The sequence below is a fragment of the Typha angustifolia genome, chromosome 11 (assembly GCF_048772165.1).
Source record: "Typha angustifolia cultivar Huaian chromosome 11, ASM4877216v1, whole genome shotgun sequence".
Classification (NCBI taxonomy): Eukaryota; Viridiplantae; Streptophyta; class Magnoliopsida; order Poales; family Typhaceae; genus Typha; species Typha angustifolia.
The window spans coordinates 14,723,893-14,743,055 of NC_133249.1; the positions used below are offsets into that span (position 1 = coordinate 14,723,893).

Here is a 19,163-nt window from a genome sequence, read left to right on the forward strand (position 1 = left end):
TTGTGTCTTCTGATATTTAGGAACTCGGGAGATTACTCATTTATCTTTTTAAGGTTGTCAGCACTTGGAACATGCTTTAATTTGGAAAACATATCTTGGGTATTTTCATAAACCACTGCATTTATTGAAATGTATCATTTTGATAGGTGTTGAAAATTGAAATTTTATTATCTAGCATATAGAATTTTGACTTGATGTAGGGATTTAGTGAAATAACCTACATTTTTTTTTTGAAAGTTTGACCTGAAAACTCTACTATTGGCAATTTCTCTGTACTATTGACAATTTCTCATTTTGTTCAGGGTGTCAGCGTCTGTTACAAGCAGCACTCATGAAACAAAAAGCAAGACGGTCTTTTTTATGGATAAAGAAAAGATATATCTGCAACTTAATCAATTTATTAAGCCGGTCTGCATTGAAATGTTCTGTTTATTAGCAGTTATATTTTTGAGGAAATTGTATTCTGAGCTTACCCATTTTGTAGATTCCTATTATGGTGATCATGAAAGCTATGGGAATGGAAAGTGATCAAGAGATTGTTCAAATGGTTGGAAGAGATCCACGATATGGAGCTCTTCTCCTTCCATCAATTCAGGTAATATGTTGTTCTACATTCACCTTTAAAGATCTCTTTTCTAAGATTAAATAAAAATATTCTGTAAGCGGATAACCTACGACTATAATTGAAGTTAATAAAAGAGGTGTTTCTTATGCAACAATTGGTCTATTTCTCTAATCAGTAACTGGAAATAAGAGGCTAAATTAAGTGAAATTACTGATAAGTAATCTGTTGTAGACTTTGTAGGTCATATGCAAAGCAATCTACCCCTTTATATACTCTATAAGTTATCAATTATCCTACATGAATGTCAAGATAAGGAAGTTTTGACTTTTGACTACTTATTCCAAAATGCCTGTACTCTTGTCATATACATGTAGTAGTACAAAACTACAAATTTTGGACTCAACTTGCATAACATTTCTTTATTATAGATATGCACAGAGATAACTTTTTGAAGTTTACGAGTAATATACAGGATATGATTAAGGATAGAGTTACAGATCTAAGGCTTCTTTGAGGATAGTCAGATGATACAAGTAAAACAGGGGGGGCATGATGGTCAACAATGAGTTATTAGCTATTCTATTAAGTATGCTGAGCTAACTGGAGAATCACATGATGAAATTCCATGGTTTACAAGGAGGAGATATGATATGAGTAAAACTTAGGGTGTTTAATGGTCAATAATGAGTCCTCAGCTATATTTCTTAATTATCACTGAGCTAATGAAAGAGTTACTTGATGAAATTCCGTAATTTATTCTATCACATCTTAAATTGTTGAAATTAGTTGAACACATATCTAGAAGTATAGAGAAGAAATTTGAACAATAAAAGGTTCTAAAAATGCTCAGAGTTGCCTGTGTAGGGTCAAAGTTTGAGACCCGTTTTCACTTGTGGCTGATCGATAGCTTTCAGATTATTATTTTTGGATGAATACTCTTCATTCACACTTTTTAGTTATAAATGTTCCATGCTAGTAATGAAAAGGAATTATTGAAAATGTTGAGAGTATATTCTTAAAAAGTGCTGTACATTTTATACATGTGTGCATCTCTTATTACAATGGCTAGTTAATGTCTGAACTTCTATAAGATATAAGAAGATTTAGAAATTTTCATCCTTAGGAACTAGTTCATACTTCATATTTATTTTTTGCCATGTATATATCTCGTTCTTCTTCCTATAATACATGTTCTATTAGCTGAGCATATTCTGTTTGTATGCCAGGAATGCGCATCTGAGAGCATATATACTCAACAGAAGGCTCTGGAATATATGGATGGAAAGGTTAGTAACTGAAATATAATTGCTTCTTCTTAGTTTAAGTTTTTTCTAGTACACAATGTATAAACTTAATTCATGTCTTGAAACCAACTATGACTACAAGAACCATAGTCTGTAACAGAAAATCTTGTTCCAGAAGAATGCAGGAGAGAACTTTAATTTGCACATGATTACTGACAATGATTGCCGTGCTAGTGGCACATGCTGTGTTCACACTCTGTCGCACAGGGTGTGCTCGCCTCAATGTGCCACTAGCACACCTACTGACACACCTCTAATACATTTTCTTGAATTTTTATACATATTTTAGAATATATATATATATATATATTTATATTTTTAGACAGAGAGAGAGGGAGAGAGAGAGAGAGTCTTCACTAGAGTTTTTTATCCTTAGATAATGTTGTAAACAACTAATTTTGAGTTAATCTAACATCTTCTTACACTAAATTGACCCAAGTTGAAAGAATTTGACATAGTAATTTATGATTTTTTGAAATTGGGGGCGAAATTTGGGGGAAATTAAATTTCCTATTTATTCCAACTTTTTTGAGTAGGTTTTTTTCATAGATTTAACACCAAAATACTAGATCTATATAGAAAGACTTTTACAATTTATAGATATGACATAATTGATTTCTAAAGTGTAAAACAAAGGAAATACTTAAGAGAATGAAATCAAATTTTATCTTTTGATGAGATCTGATTTTTCTATATAAAAAAAATCTACTGTAGATCTCTTCTCTCTCTACTCTTCTTCTTCTATAGCTCCCACTCTCTATTTGGGAGAGGTGCTGCCACAAAGAGAGCAAAAACTTGACTTTATGTGTTGCCCAAAACTATACCCATATCGTGTGTATTGGGCAATATAGGCTCATCAAGGACTGCATGGCTAAACACGGAGCTATGCCATCAGCATCCCCCGTGCTATATGCTGCTAGCCCATCGACATGTCCGTGCTGGTCAGCATGACAATCCTTAATTACTTGCTTGTAAGAAAACAAAGCTACTGAAGTCTCAGAACAAACCAAAATTTTTTCATCACCAATTTCTATCAGACAATAGTTTTCTCTACTTTGCAAGTCACACTGAATAACTAATTAGAGGACATATGGTATTACACCACATTGGATCAACTGTTTACTATCTCATATTTTGTTCTGAATTGGCCAACAGTTTGAGCTGTAGTTATGCCCATCTTTGCTGATTTTAGCTATTAAGTATTCATGATTAGTAAACTTTGTCCAAGAGCTTATTGACATGTAATGTAATAGTTTTCATTTTAGTTATTTTAATTGACATTGTATTCACATCTTATACAATTATAGAGGTGGTTATAGTAATTACTACTTGTGACTGTGAGGATTTTAGCTCTGTGGAATCTGCCTTATTTCTTATCTGTCTCTATGTAACTTTTTATTCCATCTATTTGTCCTTTGCAGGTAGCGCATTCTAATTCAGCAAAAGCGGGGAATGGAAAGGTGCTTCTATGATTTTAAGCTCACGTGGATAATATTTCCTTAGCCTTTTCTTTGTCTGTAGGCGGAAGATTTCCTGATGGTTTTAAAAAGCTTCTAAATTTACATCCTATACACTCAGCCATGGGCTTCAAACTTGCTGAATGTCCAATTCTTGTACTAAGTACTAACAAGTGACTAATTGTGGGGACATGCATGGATCCATGTGCTGATTCTTTTATGCATGTCAATCCCAGTTCTACAAATTCACCTGCTTCATTTTTTTCATGATTTGTTTTTCCTCACTGTATCTTTTATAGGAAGGTCGAGCTAAGTCAATTCTCCTTGACGTCTTTCTTGCCAATGTGCCGGTGAGGATTCATTTGTAGCTTTTTAAGCCCTAATTTTTTGACCATTTATTCCCAGTCTTGTCTCTTTCGCAGGTTACTGATGGAGATTTTCGACCAAAATGCATATATGCTGCTGTGATGCTAAGACGCATGATGGATGCAATTCTGAATACTGACACTTTTGATGACAAGGCATGTGAAATTTGAACTTGTGTTTCACTCAGTATTTTGATAATTTATGTTGTACTCTGATAATGTTACTTCATTTTGGACTTCAATCTGACAACATATTCCATTGATTCATTGGATATTTATTGATGATCCTGATAAACTAGTTCCTGTGTAAAAAATGATTGATGCATATAGTTGAATATGTATCATATCATATGCTTGTAGTTTAACGTGTATCATTATAACTCATCGCACAAAATTATTCAAGTTCAGCTACCCATCTACTAAAAGTAGTGTCTTTGTTTGCTCCTTTTGTTTTAATAAGTTGTCATAGTTATATCATGTCCTTCTATTCATGAGATATGGCATGAAGCTGTCTGTGTTTCAGTACAATTTCTTGGTGTGATGCTATTTTGGCTTTCCATATCATGTAGCTGTACTACACACATTTCAGGAAGTCATAAAGCAATTCGATTTTGATTGAACCTTCACTTGCTTATGATATGCTAAGAAAATTGAGCACATTATTTCAACTTCCAAATCTGTAATTGTTTGGGATGTGTCTTTGGTTATTTTCAAATTGCTTTAAGGAGGCTAATTTTTGTAATGTGTGTGTGATAATCAAGGTTTCTAGTATCGGGATTAGGATCTAGATCGGAATCGGTATCGGCTGTTCAAAAAAACGATACGTATTGGCTGTATCGATCAGTTGTATTGGATCAGACTATTTTTCAATTACGTAAAATTCTAAATATTATTTAAAAATACAGAAAAATTTCTAAAGATTTAGAAAAAAATGAGAGGAAAATAACAAAATAAAAATTACTTACATATGATGCCTAAAAACTTAAAAAAATATATTAACCTACTTTAAATTTAAATTTTTGATGAATATCGAGTTTTCTCTCTCACGCATCTTAAAATTTAAAACTTACTAAAAAATTACTCACATAGATAAGGTTCTCATTTTTTATTTATTTCTTCCCTCTCTTTTTTTTTCTCAGGCTTTCAGCAATTGGTGGTGCTGTTTCATTGTAGCAGCAACAGTAGAGATCGTTGGATCTACTCGGTACAAGAAGAGAGAGAAATGGAATGAGAGGAATTAAAAACTTAAAAAAAGATAAAAAATCTCATCCGAGGTCGACGAGGTTAAGGTCATTGGATCTTCGTCGGAGAATGTTACCGAAGGTTGAGGTTATTGGATATCTACTCGATCGCCGATGGAAGAAGTGAAAAGAAGAGAAAAAGAGAAAAAGAAAAAGAGAAAAAGAAAAAGAGAGAGAGACCGGTGGAGGGGTGGGGTCCGGATCGGATCCCACCCATTCTGACCAATTTCGGGCGAGATTGGCCGATACGGCCGATCCCGTCCGAAGTGGATCGGGTATCGACTGAAATGGCGGATACCCCAGTCGAAATCAGCCAACCGGATGGTTCTGGCCAGGATCGACCGAAATTGGGAACTATGGTGATAATAGATTGGTAGCGGACTATTGCACTCTGACTAGTGATCACTTATAATATATATTTTTAACACATGAAATGATGAAATAATTTAGTCTGAACTGCACATCTAGATTTACTTGGGAAGACATAAAATTGTCGTGGTGGTCTTTTTCTCTGTAAGGCACAAAAAAATGTTCTTTACTTTAATGATTTGGATAAAGTAATCAAGACGAGACTACACTGTTGAGTATTTTTTGGATAAAATTGGATAAATTTAGATTTTATTACGGTCCAATAATAAAATTCAATAAGATTGCATGACAATCCTAATCGAAGTTAAGTGATAAACTAGTAAATACTAGTGGAAGGTGCTACTGGTGGGAAAAAAGAAAACAGAAATATGACTTGGTTAGATGGGGTGAAAGAAATTGATGTCTCTAGTTGCTTGATAATAGATGTTCTTTACTTGTTAGGGTTCATGTCGCCAGTCTGCTTAACTTTTAACATATAACATAGTGATGGTAATTGTGTGACTTGTATATTAGAAGGAGAGACATTGGATATTAATGAAAAATGGGATTTTTTTTTTTCATTTTAATGAAAAAGAATGTTTAGACTTTAGAGTCATTCCCTCCTCTCATGGAATGGTGTGCTGGTTGGCGCAGACAGCATGAATGCACACATTTCCTTTTAGTTAGTGAATGTATCTTGATACTGCCTAACTTTGTACCGTCGGCATGTATCCTGACGATGGCTAGCTGACATACACCCTGTGCAACTGGCACAACTTGCTTCCTCTTCTATTCAGTTTGGATGCAACACATGTTTGGAATTTCTTTTCTAGGTGTTATACGATATTATGAGATATACATTTGAACTTGGAAGACAAGATTTTTAATCCTTAGATTTATGGGACGTTGGTCAAATAACATGTCGCTTCACAGAGTGCATGTCTAAATGCACTTTTATCCTTGACTTCAGAGGGAGGAGAAGTGGGAGATAGCTGGCTGCTGCTGTAGCCAGTCATTTTTTTTTTCTGAAATTTTAAGATTTTCCCTGCACTTTATAAAAACTTTTTAGAATTTTGCATAATTAAAAAAATAGTTTGAAACTGGAACTGATACGGCGGCTGATCCTGAAACCAACACTTAGAATCTTGATCAGAAAGGTTGTACTTGAGAGTTAAGGGTAGCTCTTGTAATCTTCTTCAAGTGCCAATACCTATTGTTAGTCCAACATAGGCCAATTTTTACTTATGCCGTACTGGTAATTGTGTTCATACTTCATAACTTCATATATATTTTTCACTGTTCCCAGATTTATCTAATAGGGATAGTTGTGCATCTAAAGTAATTGAAATTTCTGGTAATCTGATTTGTACAATAAAGGGTATCCTCAATTAATGCATAAAACCATAATTATAGTGTACATGTGCAATTTTATGATCTCTGATTCTTGCCCTTTTTATCACATGTTATTAATTACCATGGTTATGAATTTATGATGATGTTACATGTAGCTTATCATCACTTCTTCTATTTTTTTGTCTCACTCTTTCTACTTGAAAAGGCCTAAGCAAAACATAAAAAGTGATATTGCCCAGACATTACCCAGTGTTGTGTATATGCTCCCTGTTTGAGCGGCCAGAGTTTTACTTTGTCACATCTTTCACAGCTGAAAGGTTCTTTACATTAGAGTCATGTCATATTAAATTGTAGACGCTTCTTTTCTTCATTACTGATGTTCAATTTTTCGTCTCTAGTCCACTTAACCGTAAAATAAAAATTCCTAAAACTGTACATCAGCAATTTTTGTATTCCTAACTAATTATTCATTTGGATTATGTTATCATCCCCAAGAGTACTTTTTTGAACAATAAGTTTGCAAATCTTTCACAAGTTGCAAAGTGCACCATTTTGTTATTTGTAGCTTTAATAGATGTTCACCTTTAAGATGACTTTCAGGACTACGTAGGCAACAAGAGGCTGGAGCTGTCAGGGCAGCTTATATCATTGCTTTTTGAGGTAATCTGTGCTACTTCCTTGCTAAGTTTACTTAGATTTGAATCATTTGATCACTCCTTTAGTCAATAAAAGTTCCTTTTTCTTGTAGGATTTGTTCAAAACAATGAATTCCTTTGCTTTAGAACGTTTGAACAAAGCTTATGAACAAGCTAGTCGCTCCAGTCCTTTGGATTTTAGTCATGTAAGTAAGAGGGATCTTCAATCACTTATCATTTATTATCAGTAGTTGCTTTCTCCATCATTTTTCTCAATACTTCTCGACGTGTTGGATAAGGTGTCATTATTTTGGTCCATGCTGATTGGAATTTCAGTGCATTGATGACATCGGAAAATGGAATATTTTTAATATTTCTCTAATGATTCCTGTAAATGGTTCTAATCTGACCAGCCTATGCCGGTTCTACTTCTAGTAGTTCATTTATGTTGGTAAATTTTATTAATTGATAGTCAGCAATTCAGCATCTGACTAAGCAGGTATATATCCTTTTTATTGTTTTCCTTACTGTTCTCTAGTGGCTTATAATGAACATTTATTTGCAAAATTTGCAAGTAGTTGCTTTTCATTGTGGATGTGAAAAGTTGGAACTTTCTGAAACTTAGAGAATAAATTACAAGCATAGTCTTCAAAATCTTTTCTGGCCTTAAATCTATATGCCAGATTGTTTATTAAAATGCACAGCTAATTGAAGTTTGTATATAATTTTAGATGACTTCTTTTATAAGAACTTCTGGGTTGTTTACAACTGCGTCTGATCAATTGATTGTTACCAAGTCTACTATTTTTGAATTTCATGCATGCTCATATATCCCTGGAAAGACTTCAACAAGTTTTGCAAATTGCAGCTTACTTTAGGTGATTATTTAAGTATTTAACCATTCTCAAGTTATACGGTGTCTATATACAACTTCAATTATATGTTCATATTCAGAGTTTCTCTTGAAGCTGCTTTACAATGCTGATCTTCAGAACTATGCATGCTGGAATTTTTCACAATTTCATTATTTGGCTAATCATTTTTACTAGAAATTTTTCAAAAATTCTTTTTCATAAGTGGATTCAAACTTATGTCTAAGTTTCCATTAGGATTCATTAGTGCAGCACATTTTCTGTTCAGTGTGTATGCCTATATGCTATCTGTGACAACGGGTATATCTAATCTTTTGCCTGCATAGGGTACTGTTTTGCTCTTTCCTCTGTTTGTTGAATACATTTGCTGATCACTCTTTCATCTTCGAATTGTTTGTCTCCTACAATGATATGGAACTGTTCCTTCTGCTATAGTGGTTGCATGCTAAATGACTAAATCCTGATTGCTAGTTCGGATTCTGCAAACGGGTGAACTGGGATTATAAGTTTGTCTATGCTCGCAATAATTTCTTGCTTCTTTATACTATATTTTTTTTAAAAAAAATCTTCTAGTTTCTTCTGCTTATCATATGTGAACCTTAACTTCTGCCTGTTTAAGTTGGTAATCTCTTCCTTTTCCAGTTCTCTTTGTTGGTGTATATATTTTTATAACATTATGATGTCAAGTTGTTTCTTTTGAGATATCCTAATTAATCAGCTTGGATTATACAAAAATTCTCTCCCTGAATTTTACTACTTTTTTTATACAGTATATAGTGACAGAATTCATAACTTGTGGCTTGGAGAAGGCCATCTCTACTGGAAACTGGGACTTGAAGCGCTTTAAGATGCATAGGAAAGGTGTATCACAGGTCGCTATTTCAGCTTGTCTTCTTTTTATTGTCTGCAATCTACGTCTGCACAAATTACTTATTTAATTTGATTGTTGCAGGTTCTTTCTAGGTTGTCTTTCATTGGTGCTTTAGGTCATATGACACGCATATCACCGCAATTTGAAAAGTCTCGAAAAGTGAGTGGACCAAGGGCTTTGCAGCCTAGTCAGGTGAGTAGAATGTCTTTCAAGACTGCAGCACCCTTTGTGTTATGATTTTGTACCAAGTTTTTTTTTTTATGGCACTTTTCTTTATTAAAATGTCAAACATATTCCTAAACAGTGGGGCATGCTTTGTCCATGTGACACTCCTGAAGGGGAAGCGTGTGGATTGACTAAAAATTTAGCTTTAATGACTCATGTTACAACTGATGAGGAAGAAAGTCCACTGATCACTCTGGTTTGTGCCTTTTCCTGACTGTTATGGTCTAAACAAGTATTTTACTTTGGCTTTAAGTTTAGAGCCACCAATATATTTTAAGTTGCACAAGTATGTCTATCTCAATGCACAACTCTTTAATAATTTAATTCATTATGCTTCTTTTATGTTATAGTGTTCCATGTTTCTCACTTAAGTTGCTCTGTGATTTCTCGACGTCATTTAGTGTGATGGTAAGGCTTGCTAATGTGCGGATAGTTAGGAGAGATATGAGTGAACATCCTATAACAATTGGACTCACCTAGGTTTATCACTTTATTCTTTGCATTGGTTATACATGGAATTACCAAACATATTTAAGAGGGTGTGCCATCGAGTGTTATATTAATGATAAAATGTTTTAATTGATGAATATAGAATAAGTTTAGAGGTCTTATATTAAATGTGCTTAATGTGTATCATTTAATTTAAGTTGAATATCAAGTTTGAGAAAAAAAACTCTTCTTGATAAACAAATAATAGCTAATGAGAAGTTGTGAACCACCAATTTTTGTAGGTTTATCACTCAATTACTATCCTCATTCTTCGGAGGCCATGCCATAGTTTTAGTGCTAGAAGTTTTTAACTTCTCTACATATATTTTTTTCATTATTTTCTTCCGCGATGTTTGGTGTTTTTATAATGACCATATAATTGCAGTGTTATAGTTTAGGTGTTGAAGACTTGTCAATTCTATCTGGAGAAGAAATTCATGCACCAGGTTCATTTTTGGTTATGCTAAATGGGCTTATACTTGGGAAACATAGGCAACCACAGGTGTACATTGTTGTATATTACTACATGTGTTGCATAGCTAATTCGACTAATTTCTCTACCTTGCTAATATTGTCAGCTAATGTTTGCAGCGCTTTGCTAATGCCATGAGAAGATTGCGCCGATCAGGTAAGATCGGGGAGTTCGTCAGCATTTTTGTTAATGAGAAGCAGGTAAATTTTCTTTTTTTGATATGACTTATAGGGGTTTTCAGCATTTTTGGTCTACTTAATTATCATTATTGCAGTGTAATGTGTCATTGTTTAAACATTTCTGCCCACTTCACCTGAGTATGCAAAACTTTTTGTTGCCAAGAATTGGCTATGCTATTTAAATCCACAATCAGTGAAAACTCCTCTCACTGTTACTTTTCCTCAAAATCCCAATCTTTCATGAGTTCCATTATGTCTTCTGTGTGGGACTGGAACCTCTTCTTTTTGTTCCAGTTGTCTTCTGTTGTTACTTTTTTGGCAGACAGCTTAAAGAAGTCCAGTATTCTAATATCTGCCTCTTCAGATGCTTGCTTTCTTATTTGTCATGCTATTTCTATTAATACTCTGTCTGAGTTATAGTCTTTTTCGCCCTTTTTGTTGTAAAGTTGTTACTATTCTGATATACTTTGTTATTATCATAGTTTTAGAATGATATCTACCATAGATAAATCAGTCCCCCCCCCCCCTCTCTCTCTCTCTCCATATCTGCATCCACTGGAATTTTCTGTTTATTTTGAAATTCACTGACATTCAAAGAGCACCTTTGGAAGACTATCAAAGATGAGTAAGGAATGAGATTAGAGAGAAAAATTAGGTCCTTAATGACTATATGATGAAAAATGATTTTTAAGTACAAAATGGCTGTCTTTTTATACTCTGAGAAACCCAGAGCTTTATCACGCAGACCTGTTTGTTTTTGATGACCTCAATAGATAAGTATCTCCTAGGCAAATTTTTGATTTTGATTGCATGGTCCACTTATTTAAATATGACAACTAGGTACTTGCATGAAGTGCCTGAGATTTTTTTTAATTTTAACCTATAGTACAATTAAAATTAAGAATATCTTTGTGGCATGCATATACACTCTTGAAAGTCATGCCTAGCATTTAGCAATGTGTAAAATTGAAATTTATTGTTGTCACCCTTTATGTCAAGATTATGGAACCCAGTTTCGGCTGGATTGGCTGATACTTGATCTGTATCCGGTTGGAATCGACTGTATGGCTGGCCTCACCCAATACGGCTGCGGGAGGGAAAGAGAGGGAAAAAGCGAGAGAGGGAGGAAGAGAGAGAGAGAGATGTGGGCTGTGACAGTAAGAGGGAGAGGGAGGAAGAGAAGGAGAAAAAGAGAGGAAGAGAAGGGAGAGAGAAGAAATGGAGGAAGTAAAAGAGGAGAAAAAGAGAGTGGTGGTGGTGGGGGGGGGGGGGGATAGAGAGAGCGAGGTGGGCTGCAATGATAAAAAGGAGAGGGAAGAAGAGGAGAAAAAAAGAGAGGAAGAGAAGGGAGAGAGAAGAAATTGAGGAAAAGAGAAGTTGTGAGATGCGACGGTAAGAGGGAGAGGGAAGGAGAGAGAGAGAGAGGAAGAGAAGGGCGAGAGAAGTAAGAAAATAATTAAAATCATAAAAAAAGTAATAGTTGGCTTGTGGTAATATGAAAGAGGGGGAGGGTAGGAAGAGAGATAGGGTTTTATTTTTTTTAAGTTAATACATTTTAAAAATGTTTAGACTTCATATGTGAATAATTTTTATTTCTCTAAGTTTTTAAATTTTCTGTATTTTAAAATAATATTTAAAATTTGTTTAATTAAATAGTCCGATCCAATACGAGTGGTCGATACATATCGTTTTTTCAAATGGCCAATTCCGATTCCGATAATGAGTTTCAGAACCTTGGTCAAGATCTTATCATGGTCGTGCCAACTGCAATTCTGAATGACGGACATAAAATATTTTCTTTTTTAAATAAATTTCTAATCATATTTTTCAAAGCTAACATATTTTGGAATAATATCCAATTTACTTTATAAAGCATCAACTGTTCAAACAGGGTTCAAAAATTTATAATTCTACATTAAATAAAGGTCATTGCGGCAATAATGCTGGTGGCATGCTTAAAACATGCAAATTATGTTGCCACACTTAATTTGGCAGATTTACACTGCATAAATATATGCCAGTTGCGCACATTCAAGAGTTGATATGTTTTGCGATACAAATATTAATTGTGCAAGCATAATATCCATTTACATCTGGTGTATGCTCTTTTTTTAGTTTTTACTCGTCTGATTATTTCTTTTCTTTTCCAAATGTACCCTATCTTTCTCATTTTCTGCATGTAATGAGAACATGGTTGATCTGAATGGTGATGTCTTATCTCTCAAAGATATGTGATGCTTTGTACAAAATTCAAATATCATATTTGGTATATAAAGTTTCTCGTTTTGATGCATATGCAGACAAGGACATCATAGATTAAAGTCAAGTGATCTATTCATCTCTGATAGACTGATATTGAGAATACTAAAATGAGTCTCTCATGCATGGTTTTACATAGAGAACTTTTCCTAGTCTCTCATGCATGGTTTCATATTTGCTTTATAAATACTAAAATGAGTTGCTTCCGGTATAACCTTTTCTTATTCTCAGTGATTTCTTCTTATTTAAGTAACAATTTATATTGCAAGTCATAAAAAATTTAATGAATTCTAGTGAGCAGTAAATGTTCATTGACTAACTTTTTATACCCATTCAGCATTTATTAAGCTCAAAGGATGTACTGTTGGTTAACTTGTTCCAATCCTTTTCTCTCCATTTCTCCTTTGCTAAGTAGTTTATGGCTTTATGCAGCAGTCTTCTAGTATATCTTTCTTCTTTATAGGCATAAAACTGTTCTTACGACATGGGGAGATTCTCCAAATATCTCTCCTCTCTCTCTCTCTTGTGTAAAGATGTTCCGTCCTGGGAGCTTGTTGTATCTTCAGTTCAGACCTTAACCATGGAGTATTATATCCTTATCAACTATGTTTATATAATTTTGTGGAACTTTGTTTCATTAAAACTTGCTTACATGTGCTGGTTTATTATGTCACTAATTGGCCAGTATATGCCTTTATTGTGATTCATGAGACACCTTATTTTTTCTTGATTTTCTGACCAGGTATACATCTAACTGCTACTAAAATTTATCAAACATCTACAGTGCTGCGTTTATGTTGCCTCGGATGGAGGTCGTGTTTGTCGTCCACTTGTGATTGCTGACAAGGGAATATCAAGAATCAAGGAACAACATATGAAAGAACTACGGGTTTCTTTTTGTTACTGTTAAGCAATTGTTTTTTAATGTCTCCAATCTATATGTAGCGGGATTCTAACTGGATTTAATAACCAGGATGGAGTCCGTACTTTTGATGATTTTTTACGTGATGGATTGATTGAGTATCTTGATGTCAATGAAGAGAACAATGCCTTGGTAAGTGATGATGCTTAGTTATTTATGTTTGCTTTTCCACATTAAAGATCTTTTAATCAGAATATTTGAAAAAATATTAATAGATTGCATTGTATGAGCTTGGAGATGATAAAGATGGATCTGAGACAGAAAAGGATGATGTTAAGAAAAGCTGCATAACACATATAGAGATCGAACCGCTCACCATTTTAGGGATTGTAGCTGGTCTTATTCCTTATCCTCATCATAACCAGTCTCCACGAAATACCTATCAGGTTCAACAAGATTCAAATTATATAGCTTAGTTCAAAGATTCTTAATCATTCTTTTTATGCTAATGCTCTTTAATATGACAGTGCGCAATGGGAAAGCAAGCAATGGGAAATATCGGTTATAACCAGGCATGTGGCACTTTGACATACTAATTTGTTTTCTTGAAGATAGAAATTACATAATTTGCTTCTTTACCTCCACACCAATTGAATATTTTATCAATATTTGGTCTCAGTTTATTTGACATGAAAGATGGCCTATGGTTTTTCTTTGATTGTTCTGTATCCCAATTCTTACTGATTGGCTGTATAATTTCTATTTTGTAGTTTACTGAAACATTGCTTAACTTGGTGCTGTTCAAGTTTTTTATGTTGTTCAGTATGTATGCTAATGCAGTTGCGGAGCTTTTTGAACATCTGAGCTTGTTTATTCTATATTGTATGTGTACATGTTGGTATGCCTTTATCTATGAGTTATGATGACATGCATATCATAATTTATGTCATATTTAACATTATTACAGTGAGTTCACCATTCAAAGTTTCAATCCTTCCGATGCTTACCTTACACCCTTTTGGGTTGGATTTGTGCCCTATTACATTTACTGTTTTTAGTGTGCTAGTAAAGTCTGATCTTTGTGTGTTATCTGTATGACAGAAGGCTGTGTTTTGTGCTACTTCCATTGGGTCTTTGTAGCCTTCCAGCTGTGTTGATTTACCAATCATAATCTGAGCCATTTTTTTGAAAAAGTTCTGGGGCATTAGGAACCCACAAATCATAAATTAATGGAAATTCTTTCATCAACAGCATTTGGAACTTCTCCATTTGAAATCAATGTAAAATTCCTAGGAAGATGGGTGTTGGCTGAACATTGTTTAATGCCTACTCATATTAGCCATCATTATTCATTTACAGCTTCCCAGATTTTGTATTTCTTTGTTATTCCTTATGAACTTCTCCATTCACGTCCCATGCCGACCAGCACGTCCCTTGCTAATATAATATTGACATTTGATACACAAAACCCCATGTCGAGGTGTGCCAAGCCATGGTCGACACGGGTGCTTGTCAAACTAACACAGCCTTGTGTCAACCCGTTCCGACACTAATTTTTTTTTGGTTTGTTTTACATTATAAAAACTAATTTGGGATGTTAGATCTATTACTTGTAAGAATCTTTCTACGTAGATTTGTGCTAGATTTATAAAAAATACTCTTTAAAATGTAGGAACCAAAGGAAAATTTTAATTTCCCCTAAAATTTCACCCAAATTTCATAATATCTAAAATTAATATGTCTAGGTCAAATTGGGAACACAATATATTAACTGCATACGAGTCGATTGAACTCAAATTTTATATTTTTTAGCTAAAATTTCAGCATTCCCCTAATTCTTTCCACAAAAATTAAAAATCTAAAGTTTATATAGGAAGGTAGAAACAAGTTTAAGATTAACTACATTCAACTAGGTTTTAGTTTTAATTATGTAGCTATTGTCAATTAATTAATGTGTTTAATCATATTATGTTTTGTCATAATTCTACTTAATTATTATTATATCTTTAATAAAATAGGTCATTTATAATATTATCTAAAGATAAAAGACTCTAATGTAGACTTTAATATATATATATTCAAACCAAAAAATACGTTGACCCTAACAATTATAATAGAGGTGTGCTAGGGGATGCTCCTGGCACACAGGAGTGTGTCGAACCGTCATGTGCTATGCTGACCGGGTATTGACATGGCCATAATTATTTCAGATGATCTTTTGGATAATCTTTTGGCTGGAATCTATTACTTTCTAAAGCTGACAATACATATTTGTTCCTTATAAAATAAATTACTCTATGTTGCTTTGCTCCCATATTCTGAGTTCTTCAATACTCACAAATGTACTATATTGGTGAATTTTCTTTTCTGTTTGGACTTATAGGTCCTGTTTGCAGATTAACTCATCCTTGTTTGATAAATTGATTTTTTGCCACTGTGAAGGAAATTTTTTAGTAATAACATGTTGCACATTATGTTAACACTTAAATAATGAACTAGGTGAAGAATGACAAGTTATTTTAAAGGAGAAATCATCACAGTTGTAGATCGTTGTAATAAGTATCAAATGAATATGTTAATTGATAATTTGACACAAGATCTTGATATTCTCTTTGTAGCTGGTATAGCATGCATCTAAGCACATCAATTTGTTTAGACTTTAGGAAGAATAATTTGACCAAATGTTGATTGAGCACTATCTCTTATTCCAATTTCTGAAAATGTTATGATTCATCATATGTCTAATCTTTGAACAAGATGTGATGATTCATCGCTATGCCTAATTCCACTTTCAGAAGACTGACCATGATGTCTCTTAATGAAATATTCATTGGATTGGAGAGCAATAATATTAACCTCAATCATCATCTTTGTACCCTAACACTGTTAAGTCCATTGCCACTCATGATTCTTCTCCTTTGTATCCTAATTATTGAAATATGAAACCATCCTTTAAGAAGAAAATCATGCCTAGTGATGCATTCTTGTAATGCCCTCTTATTCGTTACAGTGCAAGTGGATAATTAACAGAATGCGCAAGCAAGATTTCCAATGATCTTGCCTACTGTTTTGCTAACCTGTAATTTCCATTCAATTTGGTTTATCACGATCTTATTCTGAATTGAGAAAGAATCTTGTTTCTCTAACTGTTTATGATTTAGTTATAATATAGTTCTGAATTATTCTACTTGCCATGAGGACATTAAACTCATTTATTTAACTTATTGCAGCTGTGTCGAGCTGACACTCTACTTTACCTGCTAGTGTATCCACAACGTCCTTTGCTGACAACAAAAACAATCGAGCTGGTTTGTATCCATACCTTTGTGGTTGCAAAATTGTATAGCAATACATATTAGTAACAGCGTTTTACAGGTTGGATATGATAAGCTTGGAGCTGGACAGAATGCTACTGTAGCTGTTATGAGTTACAGTGGTTATGACATTGAGGATGCTATTGTCATGAATAAATCCTCTCTTGATCGTGGTTTTGGTCGGTGCATAGCAATGAAAAAGTAACTAATGTCTCCATAAAGTGTTTCTATTTATCTTCATTTCAACTGACTGTAAGTGCTAATTCCTTTACTTCTCTTTCTTTTCCAGGTATACAGTTGTCAAAGAGACTTATGGTCCTAATATATCTGACAAAATTGTCAAGCCTCAAAGAGATAAAGATGGTGTCTTACTTAGGCAGAATATGCAGGTAATTGACATACTAGCGGAATGTACATTGATTAGAAAATCCAAACATTCTTCTCTTACAAGGTTGATAATGTTGTTCAACTGTGCTATATAGTGCAATGCATCTTTGGCCAGGGATTTAGGAACTGCAAATAAACGTTGTGCTGCTGGCTTGTTAGCATGAGACCTATAGAGGGGCTTTGCCCATTTTGCCCGTTACAGTCGGTGCATAGTCATAATTCTGATGATGTGGGAGGAAGTGGCAAATGGAGGAAGGCGGAGGGAGTGGCTGTGAAGTGAGGGGAGCCAGTGGGAGGGAGGGACTGAGAGCAGAGAAGCCAAAGATGAAGAAGTTGGCTGCTAGGGTTAGGCATCGTGTGAGGGAGACTAAGAAGGAGATGGAAGCATATCTTATCCATTCTTGTAGGCACAAATATGTCAAAACCCATTTAACTCATCCTAAATAAGTCTGTGCAGGCTGGATAGACCTAAATACACTCCCAACACACACCGAAGCCCATTTAACTAGTGGTTCAAGTAGGCCCAAACACGATTGTATTTGCTCCTCCATGATCATGTTTGGTCCGGTCTGTTTTGTTTCCATCAAATATTTCACTCTCTCGCTTGTTTTAATCCTAGTTACCACCATCTTCATCTCCATCTGCTCTCTCTCTCTCTCTCTCTTCTCCTCCCACCATCTCCCCTCACTCCCCTACGCTTGATCCACCGTCCTCTCTCTCATCTTCTATCTCTTTCTCATATTCTTTGTTTAGAAAGCCTTATTCTTGTCGTCTTCTTGTTAACTTACCAAGTATTCCAAATGCATAAGTATAAGTTGTTAGAGAATGATGGTTTCTGATTTTTCATATTCTAACACTCTCCCTCACATTTATGCTTGAGACATTTTTGATAGGTTGATGAAGTGGATGATTTAAATGGATTGAGTTTTTTTCTTCCTTTTCGTATCAAATGAGTTTTTTTTTTTTTGTCCAAGTAGTTGGTGAGTTTACAATGGATAGTTGTAGAATACTAGGATGGCACATAAATCTAGGTCTCAGGCATCCATGTATTGCAAATATGGAATGCTAGGACTATTTCACAAGAGATTAGAAATGGCTCATATTATGACAAATTGGAGCTAACAAATTTGCTTAATGAGAGGAAACCTGTGATGGTAGTCTATTAGCCTTGTTTGTTTTGAGTTTAGGAACCCCTAAACTGGTTTAGTAATCAAATATTTTTTTATCTTTCTTATATCTAATTAAGTTTACTCATGAAAAAATCAAGACTAAAAAATGAGACTAATTGATCGAGTTCGAAGCTTGGTCTCAAACCAAAGAAAGCCTTAAATTTCTTTGTAGGAGGATCCACTATGTTGGAGGTGGGGTGCATAATTCAACTAGAGGAAATTTTATATATGATGATTGAAATGATATTCAACACATCTTGACAATGTAATTTCTATCTAGATATTTGACACAGTATAATTCTTATACTTATTAAAGATCTGTGGTATGGTAGAAGATTCATCGTTCTCAGCAGGAGGCATTGGTGATGATTACATCTTGTAGTACTAATTAAAAGTTTAAAACAAGGTATTGTTTGGTACTACACCAGAGTATACTGCCATACACAGTTAACACAAGCTAATCTCTTCTCATGGCATAATGGATTGTATTACTATGCACAAAATTGTGCAACTACAGAATGTATATGATGATTAGAATGATATTCAACACTTATTGACATTGTAATTTCTATCTAGATTTTTTTTCACACAGTGTAATTTTTATCCTTACAAAAAATCTGTGGTACATTAGTGATGCACCTGGAATTGTTGTTTTTCTTTGTCAAGAAAGTAGGAAGATGACTTTAGAGTGTTTTAGATTCTTAATCTTCTTTTTCATGATATGGTTTATCAAATTGTCTGTGTATCTCAGTGGTCTGTACCATTCTCTGTTATGACACTAAGGAGTCATGAAATG

The 19,163-nt window shown here is 34.2% G+C and overlaps 1 protein-coding gene across 1 annotated transcript in view; it reads left to right on the top strand.

Moving 5' to 3' along the window:
- Positions 1-19,163, top strand: part of LOC140769534 (DNA-directed RNA polymerase III subunit 2) — a 30,221-nt gene that overhangs the window by 4,860 nt on the left and 6,198 nt on the right. The window contains exons 9-28 of the mRNA XM_073110257.1: positions 303-408; positions 485-595; positions 1,792-1,851; positions 3,291-3,329; positions 3,626-3,676; positions 3,749-3,847; positions 7,234-7,293; positions 7,382-7,474; positions 8,911-9,012; positions 9,093-9,203; positions 9,316-9,432; positions 10,111-10,227; positions 10,317-10,397; positions 13,420-13,524; positions 13,609-13,689; positions 13,773-13,943; positions 14,025-14,069; positions 16,728-16,805; positions 16,873-17,012; positions 17,101-17,200. Of these exons, the coding sequence (XP_072966358.1) occupies positions 303-408; positions 485-595; positions 1,792-1,851; positions 3,291-3,329; positions 3,626-3,676; positions 3,749-3,847; positions 7,234-7,293; positions 7,382-7,474; positions 8,911-9,012; positions 9,093-9,203; positions 9,316-9,432; positions 10,111-10,227; positions 10,317-10,397; positions 13,420-13,524; positions 13,609-13,689; positions 13,773-13,943; positions 14,025-14,069; positions 16,728-16,805; positions 16,873-17,012; positions 17,101-17,200 (1,867 nt within the window). The remainder of the gene's footprint in view (positions 1-302; positions 409-484; positions 596-1,791; positions 1,852-3,290; positions 3,330-3,625; positions 3,677-3,748; positions 3,848-7,233; positions 7,294-7,381; positions 7,475-8,910; positions 9,013-9,092; positions 9,204-9,315; positions 9,433-10,110; positions 10,228-10,316; positions 10,398-13,419; positions 13,525-13,608; positions 13,690-13,772; positions 13,944-14,024; positions 14,070-16,727; positions 16,806-16,872; positions 17,013-17,100; positions 17,201-19,163) is intronic.